The sequence below is a fragment of the Pseudopodoces humilis genome, chromosome 6, assembly GCF_049639895.1.
Source record: "Pseudopodoces humilis isolate 2021_Gansu_Grassland_sample_001 chromosome 6, ASM4963989v1, whole genome shotgun sequence".
Lineage (NCBI taxonomy): Eukaryota > Metazoa > Chordata > Aves > Passeriformes > Paridae > Pseudopodoces > Pseudopodoces humilis.
Genome location: NC_142205.1, coordinates 67,774,356 through 67,796,050, shown reverse-complemented (window position 1 = coordinate 67,796,050; position 21,695 = coordinate 67,774,356). Strand labels below are relative to the sequence as shown.

At 40.9% G+C, this 21,695-nt stretch overlaps 1 protein-coding gene across 5 annotated transcripts in view; it reads right to left on the bottom strand.

The window, feature by feature from the left end:
• The window catches only part of TNIP3 (TNFAIP3 interacting protein 3), a 50,148-nt gene that overhangs the window by 2,692 nt on the left and 25,761 nt on the right, over positions 1-21,695 (bottom strand). For 4 of the 5 annotated variants that reach the window (XM_088056648.1, XM_088056645.1, XM_088056646.1 and 1 more), the window contains 10 exons: positions 16,901-16,987; positions 15,319-15,408; positions 14,681-14,746; positions 13,662-13,793; positions 11,408-11,536; positions 9,656-9,748; positions 9,067-9,183; positions 6,597-6,722; positions 4,983-5,144; positions 2,383-2,443 (listed from right to left, as the gene is read on the bottom strand). In XM_088056648.1, the coding sequence (XP_087912774.1) occupies positions 2,383-2,443; positions 4,983-5,144; positions 6,597-6,722; positions 9,067-9,183; positions 9,656-9,748; positions 11,408-11,536; positions 13,662-13,793; positions 14,681-14,746; positions 15,319-15,408; positions 16,901-16,987 (1,063 nt within the window). The remainder of the gene's footprint in view (positions 1-2,382; positions 2,444-4,982; positions 5,145-6,596; positions 6,723-9,066; positions 9,184-9,655; positions 9,749-11,407; positions 11,537-13,661; positions 13,794-14,680; positions 14,747-15,318; positions 15,409-16,900; positions 16,988-21,695) is intronic. The other variant, XM_014259622.2, reaches the window with a different exon arrangement.

Genomic DNA, 21,695 nt, shown 5'->3' with positions numbered 1-21,695 from the left:
CCTAATCGTGTTCATCAAATGTCTGTAGCAAAGGACTGGGCTTTTTTTTTTAATTAAAAAAATTCTTCAGAGATAATCCTATATTCAGATGCCAGAAAAAAATGCTTCTTAAACTAAATAGAAGGACAAACTGGCCTTAACAAAGGCAGCAATCCTTTGTGACAGCCTCCTATCATGGGAGCAGCTGAGGAAAGCAGTGCCAGACAGAAGAAAAGTACAGATATGGTTACAGGAGAAGCAGAAAACATGAGATTACAGCTGGTTACAGAAGGACCTACAGAAGCCAAGTCAAGTTCCAGAGTACCTGGGTGCAAACACCTTCCTCCCTCATAAGAGGGGGAGGAAAACACAATGAAGGTGCATCTATTCAAAACTACAGCAAAAATTAGTAGTTACTGCTTAGTGACCTTTGAAGTCCCAATCACATTATGAGACTCTCACAGATTTCAGGTATCTCTAAACCAGGCTTCTTAATGGAATATTGTCCAAAATATCCATTTTCCCAATTAATTTCACTTGTGTTTCATAATTACTACTTAAGAAAAAATGCCCAGTGTCAAAGGAAAATTTGTTAAGGGAAATTTCAAGGTTTTCTCCAGAAACATCAATCTACTGAAATGACATTCCTAAAGGAAACTGTTTCATGCCTAAAAGTTGCTGCACTGCTGATTTGTTTCCTATAATGAAGACCTAGCTCAGCAGAGAGAAGATTTATTGGTCCATTCATAATCTACTGAGAAAATGAAGGATGAGAACTGAGAATCAGGAATGCTGCTGCACATGCTGGCTCATTTAGACCCACCAGTGCAATTAGCACTTGGACAAAACGGAGCAAAGAAATAGGAACATCAAGAACTCTTGCTCATCACATATTCTTGGAGCTTCTATCTTGGAAACTCTTCTCAAAATACTTACAGGCAGATTTAATATAGACAACTATATATAATACATGAAGCCAGGCTAGTGACTCAATATTTTGACCTCTGTGTCATCAATGGATAAATTATCAAAATCATCTGTTTTAGCCACCAGGATAAAAAGAATAAGAGCCCAGAGAAGGTGTTAAAGCAGACCTCCTACACAGTACCATGATGGGACTATTAAGAAATCCTCTTTAAAGGGACTGGAGCAAAAAGGGAAGGGAAAAGTCTCCAAATATGCTAATCCCTGTCCAGCTGAGGAGATGTTTGAATATTCTGGGCAAGGAACAGCAATAGAAAAAGCCCAGATTTTGAAGAAGTTTTTTTTCAGGGAGTGAGAAGTCAAGTCACATAGTCAAGCAGGGTAGAAGAAGAATTTTCTTTCTTCAGATCTCCAAGTGCACTGCCCTGGACCACAGCTGCAGTTGGTGGCTGGACTGGTTTGATTCCCTGTTATAAACATCCTCCCTCTATCTTCTGGTGCAGTAAATCACTTGGAGTTTGAGTGGGAGGAATGGCAAAACTAATCTCTTGTTCTGTTGTGCAGGCACAGCACTACTTTCCCTGCAACCACATCAGAACCCTCCAAAGAGCTGCCATGTAATTATGGGATGCCCATCAGCCATTTTGGGGAGCTACATTCCCGCCCTCCCCTCTCTTCTGAGCAAATGTGAACGACAGCAAATAATGGAACAGTTCCTCTGTAGCCATCTTCTTCTTCTTCCAGATGTAACAAAACAGCTTCTGGACTCAGCAGTCCCTGCCACCCCACTGGCACCATGGGATGGCAGATTCCTGCCCAGAAGAGATTCCTTGTGGTGTGCGTCTTTTGAGTGGTCTGAAAGAACCAAGAACTCAAAACACCCAGGAATGATTTCAAATACAGATAAAAATGTTAATTATTCCTCCCCATTTCCAAGAAATAGTTTGTACTGACGCTTTGGCAGGTATTTAACTCTGTTCCCTTGCATGGCTCTATTTTCAGACCTGGCACCCTGAACTACAAGAACAGATCAAGAACAGCAATGGGCATTTCGCTTTTAAGGTGAAACAACATCCTAAAGCCTGCACTTTGTTAGCAAGGACACCTAAACCTGTCCCATGCTGGCCCCCAGTTTTGGCACATCATTAAATTCAGCCTTTGCTGGAGCAACAGAAGCTCTAAGAAGAATTCTGAGGGTATATTTTCTTTAGGACTATTACTAGGTGTTTAATGAGGCAAATGTGTGATCCCATAATGTGTAATAGAGACATTTTATGAATTGCAACAAAGCTGTAACATAGATGGTGTTACATCAGAAACCTCACCTGTGCTGCACACATACCAACCTTGACTCTCCAAGGCAAAGCTGTCACATAAGCACTCAACAGATAGACAGGAAAGTTTACTCTACATCCCTCAAAGGCCTCCATTTGAAAAAAACATACATTTAATACATACTCTGTACAGCTGTTGTCTTACCATTTGCCTTATGCTGCACATCTGGCGGAAGCTGGTCAGGAACATACCACTGATAGTCTGGCTGCACAGAACAATAAAACATTATTGCAGCAATATGGACTTAACAGGCACTTCAAACAAAAGCACAGCGACATGATAAAAACATAATTGTGTTGTGAAGCTTCTCATTAGCCATACAAAAGCTATTTTTTACTAAAAAAATCTTATATTTAGGTTTGTTTCCACCAATCCCAGTCTTCCAGCTTGCTTCCTCTCCTGCGGCATTAGAAAAATTGGTGTAAACCTTCCTAGATCCCACAAATCACAACGAAACCTTGAGAGAACCAAAGCAGATTGTGAAAGGGCTAAGGAATAAAGTGCAGCAGAAGATACCAGCAGGCATCTCCCTCTACCAAAGAACCCCAGAGAAACCTGGCCCACCTGACAGGTGAAGCTGCTCCAGTTTGAATGCATCTGTAACAGCTGTAAAATGCTCCAGTGTGACAGGAATTAACCATAGAATCAAGTTCTTTCCCCTCCTCCCTTTCCTCACAGGTTAGCACTGCTGTTACTACAACATTAGCTATTATCAAATAACTTCCTGAAAACACCGTGGGATAGGGAAAATTCCCATCTCTCTCGTAAGAGGAAGTACTGGGAAGGTTACGTCCATGCAGACATAGTTTTGTCCAGGGAAATCTTGGAAGAAATACTGCATCATCATTTATACCACCCACTGTGGTACATGAGCAGCAAATCACCACTACAGAAAACAACTCTGGGACCAGCCATTTCAGCTGAAGCTCTGTTAGGCTGTCTGTCTGGAATAAGTAGTCCATGCAAGCTTGTCAAATTCTAGGTAGCTGCTGCTTCAAATTAGTTACACTGGAAAAATGATTCTTGTTTTGCACAAATTACTCTGACAAAATCATTGAGTAGTCCCAAAGGGAATCTTGCAGATTTCAATTTGCAGGGAACAAATTTCAAAGACTCCTACAGAAGTTTTGCCTGAACTAAGATGGCAGGATGAAGCTGTAGACAGAGAAAACAGATTTAACTTTTATGTTTCGCTGTCATTCATGCTTATACAGCAGTAATCACTCTCATACACTGTCAGGAAAAAAAGGAGCTATTTATATTTTAACTTACATTGTACCAGTCACGGGAATTATTAACTAACTCTGTGCTTGTGGGCAAACAAAGTAGACTTTGATACAAAGCTTTAAGCACAGGTAGTTTTTCACCAGTGGCTCAAATGACACTCATTTGCATTGCTTTCTTGAGTTTCTGGCAAAATTTATCTTCTCTGATTGATTCTTCTCTTTTCATGTACCTACACCCCCCAAATTTGAATGAATTTCAGGAACAAGATGTGTATTTCACATCAGACTGACCAAATTTTTTCTACTAGAGTGTAAAAGGGAAAGAAAAAGTGCAAGAACTGAAAATGATCAAAAAAGCAAAAGCACAGCCTCAACATGCAGGATTACGTATCAGAACACCCATTAAATTCTAACACCTTTCTTCATTGCTAACAAATTGCTCAGGGAGGTACCCAAAGCTCAGAGCAGCAACTCACACAGGCAAAGAACTGGAAAAAAAAGGGTCAGAAAGAAACTGGGAGTTACAAAGCAACCAGTCAGACTGACACCGGCGCTCCGGCAGGAATGACAAAGTTGTAAACCCAGTGATCCCTCACAGAATTAGAAACCCAGATGATGAAAGTTCAGGGAAAAGAGCCAAAATAATCTGGGCTAGTTTCCAAATTGCAGGGAGAAACATTCTGCAATACTTCCAACTTTGATAAATAGGCAGATAAGCACACTCCTGAAGCACAGAAATTACTTGTCTGACCACAGCTTTTCCATTGGCTTTCTACAGCCTGAAAGGCTTACATGCATTTTGCAACAATTCAGCTATAATTTCTCAAATAATGAGCATCTTTCCATATGTGACAGCTTTATAGCCAGAAACAGATATTGTATATTTAAAATGACATTCACCATGTTTAAATGCATTCTCACTAGATTGGAACAAGCCAGCCCACTTAGATAATCAAAAGCACTTCAAAAATGTTCTTTGAAGCAGTATTTTCCTTGGAATAAATAACTCCCACTCATAGAACCTGTTCCAGTGCAAAGCTATTCTTCTTCATGCTGAGGAAGACAGGACCCTGTTGTGTTCCAGGAAAAAAGGCACATTTCCCATTGTGTTAGCCACACTCAGATAGAACTTCCACTTCTGCTGATTTGGTTTTTATCTTACGTTGAAAGCTCAGAGCAGATCCCTACTTCTGAAGTGGGGTAATTATACAGCTAGAAAGGGCTCTGAATGTGTGTCATGGAAATAAATTAACCTAAGAAATCAGCAAGACTCCAATCAAACAACCTTATTTTTTTAATTAACAAACAAAATGCAAAAGAATCCTGTTTTTCTTCTTAGTGCTGTTACGGATAAAGAGTATTTGCCAAAGTAAATTCGAACTTGGTCTGGACTAAACAACATGCAAGGAAAGCACAGATTCAGTTGCTGCTGAGGATGGCAGGGTGATGGCATCTGTGTTCACCATGCTGTGAGAAAATCATTGTCCTTGTCACACAGCTGATGTGACAAGCGCTTACCGAGTGCTGCTGCTGCTGCTTCTGTGCCCTGCGAGGCACTGGATGCACCCGAGGATCTGGGTAGTGAAGAACCATCCCACAACCCCCATAATTGACACATGGAGAAAGGAAGAGTGGAGCTGGATAACTGGGCCTCTCAGGCTGTACTGGGAGGTCTTTTGTCTGTCAAGAAAATAAGAGCAAGAAGAAACGCATTAGCAGTGGAATACAACCAACAGAACATTCGGGTGCAAGTGGGCTGCAACGCTGCTTGTTCAGACCCTTCAGACTATTTAACACTAAAAAATTTATTAAAGACAGCTGACTTGTGCCACACCAGAGTCTTGATGCCTTTTATGTGAGGAAAATATTGGTTTCAAGATATGACAAGCACATTTCTGTGTGTCTTTTATATTCCAAAACAATTCTGTATTTTCATTACACACAGTAGCTCTCAATAGATTGAAGCAGAACTACACGGACAGTTGCTCGCATGACAAGATAAGTAAATAATTTTGGTACAGGAGCAAAGTTGTTGGCCTCAGATTTGGGTCTGCCTTCCCTTAGGCCCTCTGCATTCCAGTAGAGTCAACAGGAATTTGCCTAAGGACAGAGCAAGGAGGGGCAAAAGATGATTAATATTCTGTGACTTCGTGAGTCACAACTAAATAATTTGACTTCAGAAAACAAACCAATAAATATTTTATATGCTTGCTCTCATCTTTAAAATCCTCCACAAGCTCTGTTTAATCAAATCCTGAGGCAGGAAGAGACAAACAGGAAGATCTCCAGTGTGAACTCTTGGTGCACTGCAGGGACAGTCAAGCACAACATTGCTGAAACCGGCCAGAGCGAGGGGCACTGAGCAGCACCCAGCCTCTGACACTTCAGCAAGACCCCACCAGCACTCATGCATGGCTTGGTTGAGAAGAAGACAATCCTGAAGCTTCTGTGTCACAACAATGCTGGGGAGGACAATAAATCACCACAGAGCATTTTGGCAATCAGCCGTTCTTTTAAAGCATTGCACAATTTTGTCAAGACAGGAAACCTTGGAATTTCGTCATTCTTAAATGGGGATTGAGAAAGCTCAGAGTTTTGCATGCCATGATTTTACTATGGCATCCTACTGACACTACTTTGAAGAGATAAAAAGGATGTTGCAAGAAAAAATTATTGCAGAGGCTGCTCAGCTAATTTGTATGGAGACCATTTTTTCCTCAGTGATATTAACATCACTCTGTAATTCAATTGCAGAGGTCAGGATTAACTACAGAAGCTTGCTATTTCAAAAGTTGGTTTGATCTTACAACTCTTATATCAAGTGCCAGTGAAACAATCAAAGTCCTCTGGATTTGTTTTTGGTTCTGTCCACCCTCCCCCTCCTCCATTTTCAGGTATGTCTGAAAAGTTTTTGCAATAAATACTCCCTTCATCTACTTATTTTGTAAGTCTTCTCTAATCGTTTCTCATCTTCTTACTGCATTACTTCAGAATGATTTCATCCCAGGTGGTGACCTCATATAAAATCCAATGTCAATTAATGGAAGCCAGAAAGCCTTGAGTTGTGTGGAAAGTGAGAAAAAAAATAAAATACACATGTGCTGGCAATGGGAGCTTTCTTTTGACTCATACCTGAGAGCTGAGTTTACTCAGTTGAGATTGTAATCTCTCATTAATTTTCTGCAGTGCTTCTTTCTCCACATTAAGCCTCTCTCGGTCAGATCTCTCCTTTCTGAAGTCTTCCTCGTATATTTGGACCTGCAATAGTCATGAATGGTGTGTGAACTTCAGCAGAGCCACTTTTGTGGTTTGGTTGCTTTCTAAACACTGCTCAAGCAGAAGGGTGAATTCCAAGGGGATCCCTGCTCCGTACAGTCCTCCAAACAAAAGTTTCCCTGGACTTTTTTTGTGACCAATATCAAGTGACAAGCAATGGCCATTGTCCAGTGGCACACATCAATTGAAACAGTTCCCAGTGCCAGTTTTTGTACAGCCTTGCAATTCAAAAAGCTGACTGGCAAATATCAGTTTCAAATATTATAAACAAGACAGTAAATACTAGTATTGATCTTTTTAAGGGATTAGCAGTAGCAGGACAAACATTTTACCAACATTTTTCCAGTTTTCTCTTCAGTTATGGGCACTTTAATTCCCTCCTGTATCTCAGGTGCAAGGAGTTAGAGAAGAACCTCCCCACCCCAGTGTAGAGGCAGAGGGGAGCACACTGTACACAATTCCAAATGGAATGGAATGTACACAATTCCCAGTGGAAATGCAGATGTTTGACCCTGTTCCTAGAAAATAAGCTGCCTTGCAAATGCTGAAGGATGCTGTGGCTTGTTCCTTTTTTATGTGGTCAGGAACAACAGAGCTTCATCCCATTAAAAAATATCTGACCACCCCAGGCATAGGCAGCGAGCGCACAGATTCGGAAACAAAACACAAATCCAGAAATTATTTGGTGTTAAGATGACTGCCTTAATGTTTCAGCTAATGGGCAGGCATCCACCTGGTGAGAAGCTGGAGGCTGGTGGCACTTCTGCTGACAAATAACAGCAAAGGCATGTTTGGGTGGAAACTGCCACCAGAACTTTCAGAAGCTCTTTCATGTCCTCTTGGCTGCTCACTAAAGCCTGCTGACAGTCTCTTCCCAAAAAACTTGCTTGCTGTGGCTCATGCCCTGCCCATTGGACAGATCCAGTTTTCTTTTTGCTGGAAGCAGTGCTATGACTTCACAGAATGCTAGAAAAACATTAATATCTCAGGGGAAGAAAAAGGTTAACACAGGGCTCTATAAATTCTTTTCCTGACCCTCCGAAGCAGAGACAAAGCTGTCACTTGCAGAAATCCCTGCATCCCCTGTCTATCTACACACTTCTGTCCTCACTATATCCTCATTTTTTTCTCTCCCAATTCCATTTTTGCTGTCCCATCTCCCTCTCCCCAGCTGTACAATCCGCTGGAGCTGCAAGGGAACATCTTTGGCACAGTTTTGCCATTTATTCTGATGCCCTGAGAAAGAGAGGACACCTCCCAAGGAATGAATGCCTTCATCTCCACTGCTGTGGCCAGGGATGGGCTGATGAGAGCCAAGCTCCCATGGGGCTCTGCCAGTTCACTCTTTGTCAAGAGTCACTCTCCTCCATCCAGTTAGAGCCTTCTGCTCCATTTCATGTAGAAGGAAGTCTGGACTCACTGTACAGATTTATACAACTAGAAAAACACATTCATAAAATGGATACCCCATGAGAATTTTGGAAAAAAATCGGTTTACTCTATTTTATTGTGTAGAATGAAATAACTCATTACTGTACAATCAAGTGCAGGATTTTGTTCTCCAGCATGTGGCAAGCATTACATTAGAGAGCAAAATCTGGCTCTGCTGTCAAACGTGACAGAAACAAGTATTTTATTCCCATTGAATAAGATTCCCATTCTGATCACATCCATTTGTGTGTCAATAATGTTAACCCTGACACTATCCAGGACAACAGACCTGAAGTGTTAAAATTATCTGAGAACTATATTGTTTTTAAACTGATTCTTTTTTATGGAAAGAAATACAGTGCATAAAACACTTGAGTTGCCCAGAACAAAGATGAAAAAATAAATAAATACAAGTCTATAATCCTTGGGATGCAGGTTATGGATGCAAATGGTTTGACTCACACTCATAAAAACTGCAGTGCCAATGCTCTAGTTTTCCACGACTAGGATCTTTGGATAATTCTCTACACTGGCAACTTCTAAGATAAAAGGAGCAGAAAACACAACCAGTAATTAATGAAATTTAGCATTCCCTCTGGATGACATTCAGCCCCTAACAGAGAGCTGGCAGAACACCTCCAGGAGTCAGGAGAGCCATTCTGCTGCTTTGAGTCCTCTGCAAGTCCTTGGTTCAGTCCTTTGCCAGGACTCAGTTTCACTTTGTGGATACCGCTGTGATGACAGCATCTGAGGAAACATCATTCCAAAGGGCTGTGGCTAAACTGGCTCTTCCTTTCAAAAGCTCTACACAGCAAGTCTACCAAGCACAATCCCTGGGAGAGAAGGCAAAAAATGCTGTGTGAAATCCATCCAGGCTCACTTGAGCTGTTCTTACCTGCTGTTTAAGAACTTCAAGTTGGGTTCTCATCTCCTCAATGCTGTTCCTGTCACACTTCCCTGGAGGAGTCCCAACAGCAGGCGGGTGTTGCTTTTTCAATGCCTCCAGAAGGGCCTGCAACATCAAACAGCAAAATTACTAAATTCACTACATGAACAAGAAAAAAGATTCTTTAAAATTATTAGAAAGAGGTTTCCCCTTCACTTGTGCTTGCCTCAATTACACACACTGGATAACAAACCCACTTTATTACAGCAAAGCCTGACTGAAATATTTTTTTTGCACTAAAATAGAGATTTCTTCACGTGGAACAAAGTAAACCCTCCTGAGAGGAAGTTGTGTAGTCTCGACAGCTGGTCACTAGAGGGAGTTATGAATACACACAACATTGGTACCACTCTTAACCCTGTTTTATACTGAAATCTGCCACAGTTCTTTGCTGACTTTGTTTATTTATAACAGTTCTCCCTTGGACTGGAATAAAAATCACTCCTACATCTCTCTGTCTATAACCACACATTGTCATTATCTCTTATTTTCTTTACTCAAGCACAAATACCATTCAGTATTTTTCAAATTCTCTCACATAAACTTCAGCCCTTTTTGAAGTTGAATTCACACTGGTGATCCTCAGCTCTCCCTTGCTGCCCATACTCCATGCGGGAAGGATGGAAGGTATCTGGAGGAGGAAGAAGCAAAGGGGGAAGAAGTGGCCAAGCAGGAGAACCAGTATCCAAAGTAATCCAAGGATTGAGATTAATTATCCAAGGCCCAGTGAAAACCAAGCACTTTCCATGGAAGGCACAGAAAAGGAAAGCTTTTTATCTGATGAGGGAAAGCTTTTTATCTGTCCCTAAGAACTGTGCAGAAGTGAGACTGGTGTAAGAGTGGCAAAGCTTGTGTTCAATATCTGTACATAAGGAAGGTTGAACTTAAACTGGGAGGGTGAAAATACAGTTACCCTGATTACTGATTAACACTTTTTTTGCCCCTTTGAACCCCCCTTTAATACCTTTTTGAGGAGGTTCTACAACTCAGAATTATGAAGGGGGAAAAAAAAAAGAAAAATCCAGAAAATTCAATCTTCAAAAGGTTAATGATAAGATGAAGATTATTTTTAAACTGCATTTGGAAACAATACTGTGAGACCCTTCTTTATCCATTCACATAAAAAGAAGAAAAAGTTGTTTGATTTCAGAGAATTTGTCATAACTTGGAGTGGCTGAACCTGAAATAGCAGGGGACTAAAGTTAAAAGGGCACAGAGGGTCACTTCCTGTCTCATGTGTATTCATGACGTAAGATTTGAAGGATGTAAATACACAGAAAAATCAGTAAATTACTGTTGGGAAAGTGTATATGAAATTGATGCTTCATTTAAAAGAATGGTCTGTATACCCATCTGTCTTATTATAGCCACATCATAAGACAGTAAAATAAAACATTGAAATAAGTCGTTTTTGTTTAACAAACAAGGCCTTGAATTAAAGTTGGACAGGACCTTTGAGCAAGTCTTGTCAATGCATTTCAAAAAGAGCTATAGGCCATGAGTTCTGTCAGATTTTTTCTTATGGAAACATTATTATTATTTCTTGGCTTGACTTCTGCACATCATGGCTCTTTAGCTTATTAAAGCATTTATTAAAGTTACACAGCAATGGTTGTTGCAGTGCATTTCCTCAGGAAGTGTTTGTGGTTCACCATGAAATACAAAATTGTTAGAAAACACCCACTGCTTTATGTGATCTTTTGATTAAACAAAATTACATTTATTACTTTCCCCCAGTTAAAAAAAATCCCATTTAGCTATTTAATGACAATTTCCTTGGTGAGACATACATACATATAATATTATAGGTATAAATGTGTGTGTGTGTGTGTGTGTATGGATATAAACAGTAAGGCAGGACCATGTCTCGTGAAGAGAAGCCATCATTCTCAAACACAGAATAGATGCAAAACAGGTTTTAAACTGGGTGACCTTGATTTTCAACCAGTCTTTCACCAGGTGCATACAGAAGCACCTTTGTGCCGTTTCCCTTTTGCTCTGAGGAGGGAAGATGGAGAAAGGGCTTAGACATGATTTGTAGGAAGGTTTTACAGGAGAAGCCTAATACTCTCTGAATTTTAATCCTTGCAGTGCAAGCCTACTACCTGCCAAGAGCAGCATGCACAGGTCTGAGCTGAAGTGAGTTCTTGCTTGTTTCCCCAGCTCCCAAATGGTGATCATGTGTTTGCCACCAGGTTGTTCACCCAGGACTGAGAAGATGCTATCTGGTAGGTCACTGACAACAGAGATCCCAGAATTACAGGAATCAGTAGCTCCCTCATGCTCCTACCTTGTTGAGACGACTTATTTCGCTCTCATAATGTTCTTTCTTTCTGGTCATTGAGGCATTCTTCTGCTTCAGGAGTCTGTTCTCTTCCTTCACTTCATGGAGAGCTCCACTAAGGACTTCTGTATCTTTCTGGGATGCAAAAATACAAAGAGATGCTGCAGAAATGCAGATGGAAGCATTTTTCAAGAGCAGTTTTCAGAATAATCTTCTGTCTGACAGATGTGCTGCATTTTTGTTGTCCCGAACACAGTTGGGAAGGGAGGCAGCAGGAAGGCAGATCATTAGTACACCCAGATATGATAAAGTCTGTAGAAATTGTTTTGACCACTCACCATATGATGAGACAGAGACAACATAACAGACTAAATCCCTGCTCTCTGCAGTTGCACAAAGGCATGGGAATGCTGTCAGACCAAGCAGATCAAAATCACACCCACAGTTACCCCAGACCTGCTTTTATCTTGTGTACTCAGAGAATAAGACCAGGGCTAAATGCTGGTGGAGTCCCAGCCATTCCCAGTGCCATACAAGATTGAAGACAAAAACAGGAAAAAAAAAAAAGTATTTCAAATATTTTCTGCAGCTGCTTCATGTGAATAAAAAAAGTGAGATCCAACAACCACAGGCACAGCAGACCACAGGAATGGGGTTTTTTCTGCATAAAAGGCACATCTCTGTGCGGCCAGTCACAGTTTGGGCTCATCAGAAGTTCATCACTATGTGCTAACTGAGCCAGTGAAAAACACCCCTGAGTAACTGTTGCTTACACATGAGGAAGCTTGATTCTGCTGTGTTCTAAGTTAGCTGGGACATTGCATTTTCTCCAAAAACTAGGCAAGATTAGCGGGGTATCTCTGCAATAAGTATAGGAACTCATCCAGCAGCTAGCTCAAGCTGACGAGCACTTACTGGCTGAGCGTGTAACTTTCAAGAAATTGCAGATTTAAGACCAAAGTTCCATGCTGGTTAACCTGTCCCCATAAAAAAGTTTTGGACTATATTGTCATTTAGTTCATTACTCATGTATGTAGTAAAAAAATCTGTGAGAGTGTACTACTCATCCTTATTTTTATAAAATGGTAGCTATTTTCCCAGGCATCATACATTAAAAGGCAGGCAGTAACATGAAGAGAAATATGGACTGTCTCCCATTGAATCAACACTCAGAGCAAATATAGACAGAGATTCAGCAAGTTCATGGCGTGGTTTGTCTTAGAACATGTAGATTGCACTATGGATTTGGAATCAAGTACATGCTTAGCTAAGACTAATTGATAAGCAAGTAAGATGAATGTTCTGCTTATGCAGATGTAAGCTAAGGGGGTTGCATTTCTTTTCCTGCAGCAGCTAACTCACATCTTATCTGAGCCTGGAAATGATGCAATTGCCACTTGTTTCAGGTTACCACGTGAATAGAGAAGCCCAGCTTCAGCCATCATCACCATCCAGAAACTCTCACTAGAGGTCATGAAGTACATGATACCATGAAGCAGAATGAGAACAGGAAGCACCACTCTGTGGGGTTTCTAAAGTGGAGCACACACACAGTTTTGTGTAGGTGCACATCATTCAGGCTGGTGGTTTTACTGAGGTGGGAATCCAGCTCAGTGATCTTAGATGGCAAAAGCCCACCACAAGAGCCAGTGCCCACAGAGTCCTGAGAGAGCAGCCCAACCATTCTGAGGGTGAGGTGAACACCACACTGGAGCAGCTGATCAGCCCAAACACTTCCAGCCCCAATAACTGCACTGACAGTGTCACCAGTATTTGCAGGAAGCTGAGATAGCTAGCACATGTATGACAGCCTGTATTGTCAATACCAAAACCTGGGGGACTGAAGCTGCACTCACTCCTCAAGTATTTCTTGCCAAGCACTTTGTGTAACATCTGCACTGGTGCTCCTCTTCCATTTGAAATAACTGCAGCATTTTCCTTCACAATGAAATTCACCCTAAACTGAACTGTGAGGAGGGAAATCTGTGCAATGTAGATAACAGCCTGCTCTTTACTCCCCACCTCCACACACTAATGCTGTGCTGTCTGCAGTCCTATTGATTGACTCTTTCTCTATACACAGTTCTGTGATGAGGCAGCTCAGCAACCACTGCCTTGGGCAGGATATTGAAAAGCCACAGTCTCACCTCTGGGCTGTGCACAACCCATGCTCTGCCTCACACAAGTGGAGAAAGACGAAAGGCAAGAGAGAGCTCACCACAGAGCACAAAAGGGGTGCCACAGGGCACCACCCTCCTACCTTTTCCTGCAACAGCCTCTCTCTGCCCAGCGCTCGCCACCTCTCCTCCTCTGGATGCTGCCGGTGTCTCTCTTGCTCCAGCTCGCTCACTCTCCTCTCTGACACATCCAGCTTTGCCTTCATCTCTGTCAGCTGAAAAGCAAGTGACAGACCATGCTGAGCTCACTGGGGATTCTGAAAGGTACAGCACCTTCAGGTCAGAAGGTGCCAGAGGCATAAAACAGTTCCAGATTAAATAAGGAAGAGCCATTCGGATTCCTCTTCTCTTTGGGGCAAAAAGAAAATTAATGATTCAGATCTCAGTAAAGCTTTCTGGAAAATATTAGAGAGAAAACTTTCCTGATAAGCACATTAAGTTATTCTATAAACTTCCTTTTCATAGCAGGAAACAGCAGATGAGAAGTGTCAGTCAATGAACCAACTTGGGTTCTGGAATACCAGACAAAATTGTAAGCACTAGGCAGCTGATGATAATGCAGCAATGATGCCACACAGCCATAAGCAAGGAATAAGAGCTACGTCAATTGGATCTTGGATGGAAAAAAAAAAAGGGGAACCAAAATATTTATTTACAAGTAATTTTGAAGTTCTCTGCTTACAGAGGGCAACTTTCACGAAGAATTTACCAGGGAGTTCTCAGACTTCACAGAGATGGGACAAGAGCCAGCATACATGAAATTATGTGGGTCAGGGGCTGGGCACACCAGGCTGATTTTCAGTTAGTTGTGCTCTCAGTTATTTGCAATTTTTATTACAGTGTGGAGGGCACGAAGATCTCTGCTGTCATGTCCACACTGGTCCCTACTATTTTAGGGACACTTTGCATCTCTGGTTAGTTTGTCCTACTGAAGAGTGACACACACATCGGCTTCACTTTTATATGATGAAGCTTTTTCAATTTATGAGCTCAAGACAAAGTAAGAGATTTGCCATGGCTATGGCTGGCTGGTACTTGAGCACAGACTTAACTGTCAGCAGGTGGCACACATATTGCAACACAAGTTTGTCAGCATTCTTACCTGCTTTTCATAAAGCTGTTTCATACTTCTAAATTGATGATCCCACTGCTTGTTCACCTCCAGAAGCTGTAATTACCAGGAAGGCACAGTAAATAACCCTTATTTCAACATTTTCAGCAAATCAAAAACAGACTGGCATTCTAATTCTCTGTCAGTGAGTGTTCCCAACCTCCTCATCATCTGGCCAGTTCATTTATTTGAGAAGAAGCAAGTTTAATGTTTGGCAAGCCTTGCAGCCCATCTGCCAGTGCTTTGGTATTTCGGTTAAAGCACATGAACATTCAGGAAGCAGCTCTCAGGAAACATGCAAATACACGATAAGCTACAGGTGGATCATTTGCCATGCTGCACAAATCCCAAGCTGCAACTCCTAAATGGCCAAGGACTTTCCTGCTAGTTTGCTACAAGTTCCACAAACATATTTCCAATCTGAAGGGCTTTGACTTCAAACAAATGAATGGAAGACTCCTACTGACTGGAATACTACTGGGGGCAAACCCTGCTTGCTGTTCCTTGGTCTTTAGCAATAATGGTCATTAATAGAATTTTCCCTTTGAACTAAATAAACCTCTGCTCTTCCAGATTCATAGGCATGGTACAGTCAGTCATCATGTGATTAAGGGTATATTTAGGATTACCTCTCGTTTCTGTCTTTCCAGTGTGAGGATCTGTTGCTCCAGAGAATTGGATGATAAAGGCTTCTTTTTGCTCAGTAATGTGTGCCTTGACTGGGAAAAAGGAATGTACAAAAAAATTAAAGCTTCTGGCCTGCTCTCTTCAAGATTCTCATGTAAAGCTCCCATCCTGACATGTGCACATAAAGAAACTGAAACAAACATTTTCTTGCACCAAATTTGTATCTAAATACCTTCCACCTGCTGACAGCCGAATCTGGAGCGTACATCTGCTTTAAACCCTCTCAGGCTGTGTTTTAATTGAGGCATTATGCAAATACCCACTGAAATAACCAAAATTGTATCTATTTGTACCATCTGAGACACAGAACACAAAATAGGATTTTAATTATCTTGCAGATGACAACACAAACAAGTAGTACAAGCCACAAAAGTTGAGCGTGACTTGGAGTGGGTGTAAGTAATTTCCCTCATTTACAAGAGCCAGAATAATTAGTAGGATTGCTCCTGGTAAGTGCTTGCAGGCCCAAGGTGATAAACTTTAGCACAATGGGCTCAAAACAAGCAATACAGAAAACAAATTCGCCATTTGGGGAAATTTAGGAGATCAGTCTGTAACTGTTCCATTCTTTTTTTAAAAGTGTGGAGTTTCACCCATGCAGTAAAACAGCAGCTAGACCCTCATTTTCATAATGGCAGTGTTGTATATCATAATTTCCAGGAAGTTTCTATGGATTGTCATGAAAACAAACATGTGATCTATTAGAGAGAAAGAGAGAACTGTACTGGAAAAAAAGAGACAGCCTCATAAAAAGAGATCACGCTCTGTTAAGATTCATGCTCAGAGATTTTTGTTTCCCTCCCTAAATTCTCAACCAATATATGAAAAACAAGAATAATAGAGTGAGCACTTCTGAGGTCTGGAACAAATTTTCTGTAGATAGAGAATTTAATGCTGAATACCAATGAAGATCAAAGGACAGTTTTGCTGTGTCTTTTCAAAGGCAAAAATCCCAACCACATATTTGCCCCATGGCCAGTCCCGCTGAACTCTGATGTGGAACTCTTGACTTCCAAGCCAGAAAACACTTAATCCCTCTTCTTGTAGTTCACAGACATGTTTAATTTAGAGTATCTGAAGCAATACCTGGCAGCTAATGGAGTTATTCCCATGCTGAATTGCTTTCAGCATCTGGGCCTTAGGCATAATACATTGAAGAGAATGTTTAAGAATAGTAACAAAGTGAATAGGACAACTCACAAATCTAACAACTACACATACACTTGGCACCAACTAGCCCAAACACTGCTCACAGAAATTGTGGGGTCACTCCAATGAACCACATTGCACCCTTGGTGTAACTTCTGGAGGGCAAAAAAACCCCATTAGGAAAGGGCTTCTTTCTAAGAATGCCATCTGCAAAAATATTTCTAATGTTCCCTTCCACTCTTACACAGTTTAAACCATTCAAAAAAATCTATTAGAATACAAAGATCAGCTCATAGTTGTCAACCTACAAAGTGACCTGTACCAGCTCCTGTTAATCAGAAAACACTTCAGAGAACAGCCAACGTGGTCACTTACTTCCAATGGTTCTGCTGGAGCTTCCATGTCACTCCCACCTGCCCAGGTGCATCCAAGCTGGCCTGGAGCGTTTCCTTCACTGCGGGTCTTGGGAGGAAGAAGAGCAAAGAAAGAGAGATTTTATGTAGGAGCAGGAGAATTGCTTTCAGACCCACAAGATCCAGGAGTGCTGCCTGTGGAAGCAGCCAAGGTCCAGAAAGAAGTGGTATAATTCTGATTTTAACCTTTTCCTCCTTCCTGGCTGGGGCTTCCCAGAATGGATGAAGCACAATGCCTATGACTAATGTGCCAGGCAAGGCAGCTCTCTGCTTTGTGTGCATGGAAATCACAATTGCCTGGCCAGTTCCTCCACAGAGAGGAAGTTGCATGTATAAGGGAAGGAAGGGTATTTGATTTTTCGGTAAATAAGAAGACAGGCTTTTCTATCCCCGCTTCCAGTTATAAAAAAGGACTTGAGTAATTACAGCAATTATTGACACTAAGAGTGACCGATCAGAACAGAAAAATGAGTGAGTCATGTTTCTAAAGGAGCAAGAGCAAAGTCTGTTAACAATTACGGGGAAGAGAACCCCCATACAAAAATCCCAAGATGTTTAGGGGAAAACCAAAATTGGAAAACTGATTTTTTTTCCCCAAATAAAAGCTGCACAAAGATGAAGAGTGACTGATATTTTATTTGTACTTCTGCCACTTGCCTTACCTGAACACGGATCCAGCTTCAAGCTGCTCAAGACTTGGGTACTCAAAGGTATCCAACACTCCAAAACTGTGCCTCAGTTTCCCATTTGGAGGAAGATGTTAACTTTACCAAGTTAAACTCACAGAAAAGATTAACAAACTTCCACAGACTTTCTATACCAAGTCAGAAAGAAACAGAAAAGTGCAGTGTTTACATCTTCAGTCTTGGAATTCTGAATAATAATGGATTTCAGAGGAAAGCATGAAAGAAAAATCCTGCTCCTTATTGTGGAGAGACCTCTGGGTCTAAGGCTTTTGAGATGCAGCAGAGGTTGCTTACTCCGTTTTCAGGGAATGAAATGAAAGCTAGCCTGTGAAATTTGACAGAAAATAATAGCAACCCCTCTTTCAATTTCCAAAAATGAATTTGGACAAAGCAAAGCAATCCTGCGAAATGCTGGAATTTTGCAGCCACATTCCAGATCTCTGGTTCACAATGTGTAACTAAGCAACTCCTCTTCCGCAAGATACAAACCCCAATTTGAAAGAAAGCTACTATTTTATAATATTTGCATATGGAATGTGTTCTGCTACCCTGGGGTTCTTTCCATTTTTCTCCTGGTTTATGGAGAAGCTGGAAAACTTGTGGTGTATCACGAGAAAAATTAAAAAACAAAGGTTATTTTAATGAAGATATTTCAGATTCTACACAGTAGTCATCCTACTCACCAAAAATTAGAAGAATTTCATCTGTACCTATATCAAAACTAGTTTTTGAGCATATCAGGTACAACACTGAAGATTATGAACTCATGGCAAGAGTCCAAAGTACCCACACTGACCATCTGATTAATAAAAATACAATCTCAAACCTTCCACATTGCACATCTGCTCTTGAGGGTGATGCCTCTCAAGCCCAGACACTGTCCCTTCCCCAGCTCCCACTCTCACCAGTCTCATCCCCACTCCGGCAGCACGTTCACTTCTGGACAAAGCTCAGGTTCAACAGCTGCATTTTATGGTCTGGCCTGCAAAGGTAAAGCAGCCCCAGTCTCTGTTTCCTCACAAGAGCAGGGGGATGTGGTGAGGGAGGCACTGAGCGGTCCCTGCAGTGGGGACAGAAGAGCAAACTGATGAGAGCCTCACTCATGAATCACAGCTCCCACTCAAAAGATATTAATGATCAAATTACTTTGAAGAGAGGATGAGGCTGAGACCTTGGCTGATACTGTAATTTAGGTCACAACAGCTTCCTGGAGAGCTGAGTAGTTTCCTGGAAAGCTACCTGGACATTAGAACATCAAGTCCTTTGTTGGTGATTTCTCCATGACTGCAATAATTTAACTACTTAAAGTGAATGATTTTACATGAAATTGGACAAGATAGAGCTAAGATTAAAGTACTTTTCAGTGCCTGTCTCATCCAGCTTAGCAGTCATAGGAGTAACTGGTTGCCACGTAAAAAACAGATTGGAGAGAGAAGAGTATGTCTGAAATCCGTATGAACAGAAGAAATGCCAATGAGTAGGGAACAAAAAGCTCCTCAGAGATGGTGGTATTCTTCCAAGAAAAACTGGGAGGTTGAAGTAAAATCATTGCCTGTCTTTGTGAAAACAGTGAATAGCCCCAATAAGAAAGACAAATGACGACATTCATTTTCATTGATATCGTAGTGATAAAGACACTATGTTTGTTTATGTCTACTGCTATCAAGAGAGTCTTAGTTGTACAACAGCACTACACAAACCTGAGATATACAGAAATCCATGGAAGAAGGACACTTGGAGACCTATCAGGTTTCAGAATTCAAAAAGCCCCACAAGTATTTTAAAGCAATTATACTTGGTTTGAAGCTATTGAACAAAACACAGTTTTAAATTGCTTGGAAAATTCTAGTTGACAACCAGACTGTAAATGCAGTCACAAACCTAAAAATCTGCCAGGTATGGAAAAAGCTTCTCAGGAAGTAAATGGGAGAATTTGCTGCCCCTCACACTCCCTAAGTTAACTCCCAAGATGCATCTCCCAACAACTTAAATAACCTCTTATTAAATTCTATTTTATTTCCATGATAATCTGTAATTTCTATTAGTAGCAGCTTTGAAATTGTTGGTTTGTTTTCTTTTGTAAAAAATGAGAAATATTTCAGTTTGTATTCTAGGATGACCTGAGCTTCCTGAGTACAAAGACCTTTTAGGTATCTTTGGGGAGCTTGCAGTGGCAGAAAAATCAGAGCCTTGGAGCTGTGGTCAGCACTGAATCCTCTCACAAGCCTCAGCACCACAGGAAGATAAAAGTTCTCATTTTCAGAGTGCTGGATCTTAATTCTGGGAACAACTTGTGTCACAGTATTACGAAATATCACTCAAATTCAGATAATGAAAACCATTTCTCACTTCTGAAAATTCTGTCTATTCAGTAACTGCAGTGAAACCAAGAACCACTAAAAGGCTCAGTGAAAACAACTGTGAGAATATCCTTGATGATAAAAAAATTGTTAAAAATTACAAAGTTTTGGGTTCTTTTTCCTAACTGATTATGTGTCTGCTGTGAGGTTTGTTGGGAATTTTTTTTTTTTTTAATTTTTTTTAATGTATTGTTCAGTTGCAGACTTGTAGACGCTAGATTAACTCTGAGATTACTTGGGTTAAAATTTGGTGGCTTTTGGGGAGCCTTCACTTTGCTTATGTTTCACCTGAGCTTTGTTTTTGGCTTTATTGCTGAAGCTGTTTCGCCAGCAGTTTTTGCCACAATATCCATTTTCCCATTCTGAGGCATGTGGTGAAATGGAAAAAAAAAAGAGTGTTTTTAGCTGAAGAATAAAATTGGTTCTTGAACCAGAAGAAGATTCTGCCTCTTCCTACCTCAACCTGGCCCCTGTGCCTCACCAGAGAGGTGTACTAGAAAGGGATTTTCCCTTCAGTAAGTGTGTCAGCCTCAGTCTTTTGTGCTGCTCAGTTACATGCTCCCTCTAACAGAAAAATAGATGCAGATGAAAATTTGTGTCTTAATATGTGAGAACCAGATAAAATTAGAGCAAGACGTGGTTTCAGTGCAAATCAAAATATTTGAGCACAGGTTCCTGCTTCAGGATTTCCTTTATCCACTAACCATAAGGGAATGGCCTCCCAGGTACCTAAGCATTTGCAAACTCAGGCCTGCTGATGAAAATCCAAGTTTCATGTGAAAATAATTGGATGACAATTTGCAAATCTAAAAAATGCAAATCTATTCCCTTTCCTGGAGTGGAGAATGCAACATCAGGGCAAGCTGCAACTGAAGGAATCAAACACTGAAGGATGTGCTGAGAAGTTCATTTTGCAGACCTATATTTTCTCTCTCTCAAATATTTGCATTTAAAACCATATTGATATCGTAAGTTTTTATGGAAAAAAAATCCCAGCAAAAAAAGGGATTTGTTTACAAACATTTACAGATCAGCCTTGAAAGTGATTTAAGGTCAGATGGAATTGCCATTCTGCAGAGTGCAATTTGTACTCTTCACTCGAGAAAAAAAGTTACAGAATGAAAATGACCTGCTGGCTCTGACAAATAGCTTCCTGATGAATGACTGACACAAGAGGGAAGGGTACACTTTTGTTTCATTATTAACTTTTTCTTAACTCTTAAACATATAATTTCCCCCTCATTTTAAGTCCAAAACAGCATAATTTCACAAGTGGATATTTTCTGGAGTGGGTTGGGTTTTTTGTTTTTACTATTATTTCATAATCTTCACAGAGTCTACCAGGTGTTAAACATATGCCCTCCTTTCCCAAAACACACAATCCAAGACAGGTACTCCTAGCACCTTACACTGAGGTTGTTGAAGCTCATCAGAATTTTCAAGCTGTCATTCACTTGAAGCCCAGCTCAATAATCAGCCAAGTGAAAAAGCTGCTTGACTTAAAAGTATAAATAAAAAATAGACAGCGTGCATCTAGTGCAGAAATATCATGAAGTGTCCCTCTTTAAGCTCTGAAAACCACACATGCACACACTTTGCAGGCAAGAAATGCTATAAATGCAAAGAGCATAAAAGCACCACAGATTAAATACTGCCACGGTCTCCTGTGTGAAGCACTGCAGCACCCCTTAGAAAGGGTCCAGGTGAGCAC